At 44.3% G+C, this 5,898-nt stretch overlaps 1 protein-coding gene across 3 annotated transcripts in view; it reads left to right on the top strand.

Annotated features, from left to right (window-relative positions):
- AP3B2 (adaptor related protein complex 3 beta 2 subunit) overlaps nucleotides 1-5,898 on the top strand; it is a 39,296-nt gene that overhangs the window by 7,738 nt on the left and 25,660 nt on the right. For 2 of the 3 annotated variants that reach the window (XM_008062093.2, XM_021714473.1), the window contains exons 2-4: nucleotides 2,040-2,115; nucleotides 2,247-2,321; nucleotides 2,646-2,741. In XM_008062093.2, coding sequence (XP_008060284.1) covers nucleotides 2,040-2,115; nucleotides 2,247-2,321; nucleotides 2,646-2,741 — 247 coding nt within the window. The remainder of the gene's footprint in view (nucleotides 1-2,039; nucleotides 2,116-2,246; nucleotides 2,322-2,645; nucleotides 2,742-5,898) is intronic. The other variant, XM_021714474.1, reaches the window with a different exon arrangement.

Here is a 5,898-nt window from a genome sequence, read left to right as displayed (position 1 = left end):
CGCGGGTTCAAGATCCGCCTGGGCAACTTGGCGAGACCTCATCTCTACAATAAATCAAAGAGCTAGCCGGGCGTGGTAGCACATGTCTGTAGTTCCAGCTACTTGGAAGACTGAGGCAGAAGGATCGCTGGAGCCCAGCAGATCAGACTGTGGTGGCTGGGAGCGGCCACTGCACTCCAGTCTGGGTGACAGAGTGAGAGTCTGGCTCAAAAAAAAAAAAAAAAATTAAACTTAGTTTAATTTTTAACTTTTTTAATTTTTAAATTATTATTATCATTTGTTGTTGTTGAAGTCTTACTCCATAGCCCAGACTGGAGTGCAGTGGCACACTCACAGCCACCCCAGCATCGACTTGCTGGGCTCCCATAATCCCTCTGCCTCAGCCTTCCAAGTAGCTGGAAGTACAGGCACATGCTACCATGCCTGGCTAATTTTTTATTTATTGTAGAGATGCGGTCTCACCAAGTTGCTTAGGCTGGTCTTGAACCCGGACTCAGGTAACCCACTCGCCTCAGCCTCCCAAAGTGCTGGGATTACAGGCTGAGCCACTGAACCCGATCTTTTAAATTAATTTTTAAATAATCTTTTGACTTTAAAAATACAATTTCTTCCTTCCTTCATTTGTATTTAAAAGTAATTTAACTATTCAGTAAATATGGGATGTATTTTAGTGTGAAATAATGTGCACAAGTTAAATTTGCTGCATAGTAGTTGTCCCAACAGCATTTATTTAAGGAGAAAATGGTTATTTCTTCCATAGGCAAGTTCTTTGTTCCTAATGTATCAACTTAAACCTTTTATGAAAGTCTTCCCTATGACCTTTGACCTTCTATTTTTAACCTGGTACTGTACAACTTTTATCATTGTCATGTTGTTTTCTGTTGTGAATTTCCATAGGGTGAGTTAATTGTCTGTCATCATTCCCTCTTTTCCCAAAAATATTCTTTGGAGTTCCTACTTATTGATTTTTTTTTTTTTTTTAGGAGAATTTTGGTGTCACTTCACAAAGTTTGATGAAATGCTCCCTTTGAAATTCCAATGGACATTGCACAAAATCTGTGTAATTTTTTAAATGAAGTATGAGATTTCAAAAAAAGAGAGAGAAATCTGTGTGTTGTCTTGGGCACTACCTTTATTCCCTCAGCTAGCTACAAGGAAGCACTTATTCAAATCTTTACTTCTCTCATTAGGGCTTTATAACTTCCTTGAATGGCTATGACAGGTCTGGCCTTTGCTGTGAGGCCATCTGTGGCCAGTCCTTAGAATCAGTTTGGGGAAGGCTGAGGCGGAAGGATCGCCGGAGCCCAGCAGGTCGAGGCTGCGGTGGCCGGGAGCAGCCACTGCACTCCAGTCTGGGCGACAGAGTGAGACTCCAACTCAAAAAAAAACAAAAAAAAAAAGAATCAGTTTGGTCTGTGAAGTCAGGACCTGGAGACAGACTCAGCGCAGGGCAAGGGCATGCTGCTCTTACTTCGATGCTCACCTCCTTTCCCCTGGTCCTTCTCATCCATCCAACTGGCCCCGTTTCCTGAGCAGGGTTCATACTGTCTACCCCAAACCCTTCCTCTTGTTTCCTGGATCTCTGTCCCTGGCTGTACTAGTTTCCTCCAGCTGCTGTAACAAAGTACCACAAAGTAAACTGGATTGCTTAGAGCAACAGAAATGTATTATCTCACAGTCTGGAAGCCAAAAGTCTGACATGAAAGTGTTGGCAGGACCATGCTCCCTCCGAAACCTGAAAGAGAATATTTCCTTACCCCTTCCTAGCTTCTGCTGGTTTGCGGGCAATCTTTGGTGTTTCTTAGCTTTGAGGTGAACACAATTCAGCCCATAATGTTAGCTGGCCCACAAGTTTCTCCCTATCCTAAGTCCCTGATCTGTACTTTATCCCCTTCCCCATTAGCTCTGGTCCCTCCCGTCTACTCAGGTCCTACCTGAACCCTTCCTGCCAATGTCGCTTTTTTCTGCCTGGACCCTCCTGATTGACACCCCCACACCCATCCTTGTGTCCTCAGCTGACGTCTTGTGCCTCCCACCAGGCATGACGACCTAAAGGAGATGCTGGACACCAACAAGGATTCCCTTAAGCTGGAGGCTATGAAGAGGATTGTGGCGGTGAGAGGGAGGGAGGGGGCTTCCCTCAGGGAGGGGCCTGGGTGTTCAAGCATCCAGGAGTCCAGCCTTCTCTAATCAGTTCTGTGCCTCCTCCTTTCTCCATCTTCCCCTCACCTGACCCCACCACCCAGATGATCGCCCGTGGAAAGAATGCCTCAGACCTGTTTCCTGCAGTGGTGAAGAACGTGGCCTGTAAGAACATAGAGGTGAGCACTATCCAGTGAGGGATCTCTCATCCTCACCCCCATCAGGATTGAACTCGAGCTGGGTAGGGGGTGAGGAAGAAAATGATTCAGCCCCTGGGGACCCAACCTCCTCAGAAATGTTCCTGATCCAGGAGAAGACACTGTCTAAACCTTCCTGGACTGGATGTGGGTCAAGGGAAGAACCTGGAATATACCCAGGGATAGTCTTCCCCCGAGGAAGAATTTGTCCCCATGGCTGGCTGGGGTGTTGACATCCCAGGGTGTGGGAGCACCAGCCCCTGCTGAGAAACCTCCTGCTAAGAAGCCTGCTCCCCTCTCCCCCAGGTGAAGAAGCTTGTCTATGTCTACCTGGTACGCTATGCTGAGGAGCAGCAAGATCTGGCCCTGCTGTCCATCTCCACCTTCCAACGTGGCCTAAAGGTCAGAGGTCTCAGTTTGCCTCCCAGGGACTAGGCCTTGTTGGTACAATACTGGAGGAGTGGGTCCAGGGAGAGGCCATGAGCATGGGAACAGACTTCTTCCTACCTGCCTAAAGTTGGAAGGATCAGAGTCAGAGGAAAGGCCAGTCAGACCCTCAGAGTGGAGACCAGGCTCAGAAGGGGCATAAGAGATGAAGTGGGTACCCAGGACCCATGTCTCTTCTCCTCTGAGGGGACTGTGGTAATGGCTGTCTCAAGTATGAACCACTTGAGCCCCTGGTAGTGGAGCATCTCTGACAATGGAAAGCTCCTCAGTTCTCACCCCCATTTGTGTAAAGATATGAATTGTGGCCTATGGCCAGGCAGAAGTCAGCCTTTAGCATGGTGGCTTGAATCCCCTACACTATTCTCATCTTCTGTTTGGTCTTGCTCAAGACCTCTAGTTGAATTCACATATGTTAGGTACATGCTAAGTCTCCCTTGGGGGCTTTTCTGGTTAGGCTAAGGCACCTTGCTGGTAAAGACAGCCATATCAAGGCCATTCTAATCTCTCTCCATATCATGTTTATCAGCTCTGCTTACAACCATTCACTTCCCTATTCTTTCCATGCTTTTAGTTCAAATTTCTGTGAGAAGGATTCTAAAAGGTCCAGCTCATCTTTTCATATCCAGCAATTCTGCAGGTTGCTAGGCAGACTGAGTATTGACTTCTATATCTGGGGTTCACCCCTTGTCCAATCTATTATGGCCAGCAGGATGGGTTGACAGTCTGCCTCTCTGGGCTAAGGTCACTTGCATATACAATTCATTTATTTTTATTATTTATTTATTTATTTTTAAGTTGGAGTCTCATTCTGTCGCCCAGGCTGGAGTGCAGTGGCACACTCACAGCCAACCCAGCGTCGACCTGCTGGGCTCTGGCGATCCTTCTGCCTCAGCCTTCCAAACAGCCGGAACTACAGGCGTGTGCTACCATGCCCAGCTAATTTTTTTTTTTCTGTTGTGGAGACGAGGTCTTGCCAAGTTGCCCAGGCTGCTCTTGAATCCGCAGGCTCAGGCAATCCACTTGCCTCAGTCTCCCAAAGTGCTAGGATTATAAAATGAGCCACTGAGCCCGGACTCAATTTATTTATTTAGCAAATATTTGGGTGTCTCTATGCCAAACATTGTGCTAGGTTGTTTTCACAAGTCAAAACAATGGTATCTACTTCTGATTAGCAAGTAATCTTTTGATTTGATCAAGGTTAAATCATTTTATAAAAACTATTTTGAAATTGTTGCACAGATTTGACCTGCAGCCTCTATAATCTGCCCCTTTCCCCCTTTTAGAAAACTAGAGCTCATTTAGTTCAACTCAATGCAATGATTTCTCTAGAATGGTGGTCAACAAACTTTCTCTATAAAGTGCCAAATAGTATTTTGAGTTTTGTAGGCCATCTACTCTCAGCCATGCAACTACTTGTTTTGCCCTTGTGGTGCAAAAACGCCATAAACAAGAGGGCATAGCTGTGTTTTAATAAATCTTTAAAAATGAGCAGCAGACAAATTTGACCTAAGGACTATGGTGTGCCAGTTTTTGCTCTAGAACATCTCTGACAGGTCATCTTTACTGATAGGGACCTCATTCATTCATAAGGCAACTTGCTGCATCTTAAGACAACTGCAGCTATTTGGGTTTTTTCTTTTTTCTTTTCTTTTCTTTTTTTTTTTTTTTTTGAGTTGGAGTTTCACTCCGACGCCCAGACTGGAGTGCAGTGGCCGCTCCCGGCCACCGCAGCCTCGACCCGCTGGGCTCCGGCGATCCTTCCACCTCAGCCTTCCGAGTAGCCGGAATTACAGGCACGCGCTACCACACCTGGCTGATTTTTGATTTATTGTAGAGATGAGATCTCGCCAAGTTACCCAGGCGGGTCTCGAACCCGCGGGCTAGGCAATCCACTCACCTCAGCATCCCAAAGTGCGGGATTACAGGCTGAGTCACCAAGCCTGGCCTGGATTTTTTCAAATCATTATATTGCATTGAAACTTCCACAGCTATAATTTTTAAAAATTTATTTCAGGCTCTAGTGCACTATGATCACACCTACGAATAGCCATTGCATTCCAGCTTGGCCAATATAGTGAGACCCAGTCTCTAAAAAAAAAAAAAATTTATTTCAGACTCACAAAAGGCATAAAGAATAATATAATGAATATTCACATAAACAGCATAAGAAATGGAACATTTATCTTATAGCCAAAGTATCCTGCGTATCTTCCCTTGTTTATCATTCATGTGTATATATTTATTATTTTACTACTTATTTACATATTCCTAAACAATATAACATATTGTTTGTAAATGGTATCATACTATATGTGTATTGCTCTACAGCTTGTTTTCTTTTTTGTTACTGGTTTTGGCCTCTTCCGCATGTTGGAATCAATCAATCCAGCCTTGTTTTGCCTGTTTGTTTGTTTATCAGCCTGCGTTGTTGCTGTATTTAACTTTATTAGCAGATTGTACATGGAGTCAGACCTCTGGTTAGCCCAGCAGATAATGAGTCTCCCTGTATCCTGTCTTACTACAATTGAATCCCCTATGAAACTCAACTATATTTCATTTTATTGGTTTAGCACTGAATCCAAGTCAGGGTGATTCTGAATCTTAATTTTGACCCTCCCAACTTTGTGTCTTCTTCCAAAATACTGATAAGCTATTTGGACCAGGGCAAAAGACTGAAAGTCCTGAGACATAACATGTTTCCAAGTTGACATTGGTTTGTTAAAAAAATCTTTCCCAAGCATATTTTACCAAGCTGTGGATCTACCTAACTGTATAGACAGCTGGCATTTTCCCATCTTGTTAGGAAGGATCTTATTCAACAGTAAAAAAAGAATTAATATTTTTCATGTGCAAAGGGCTATGGGTGATACAGAGATAAAATAGATATGAATTCTACTCTTAAAATGCTTGCATTTGGGTGAAATAAAAGCGGCCTACCTCATAAATGGCAATGCAGAAAATGCTATGAGACTCCCACAAATGCCTTGCTGAAATCATGATACATAGTACTAATATCTACCAACCTAGTCACCTGATCAAAAAGGAAGACAGGTTTGTTTTTTTTTGAGTTGGAGTCTCACTCTGTCACCCAGACTGGAGTGCAGTGCCCGCT

The sequence above is a fragment of the Carlito syrichta genome, unplaced genomic scaffold (assembly GCF_000164805.1).
Source record: "Carlito syrichta isolate Samal-C Ts95f unplaced genomic scaffold, Tarsius_syrichta-2.0.1 Scaffold305654, whole genome shotgun sequence".
In the NCBI taxonomy this organism is placed as follows: domain Eukaryota; kingdom Metazoa; phylum Chordata; class Mammalia; order Primates; family Tarsiidae; genus Carlito; species Carlito syrichta.
This window is presented reverse-complemented; position numbering and strand designations above follow the sequence as displayed.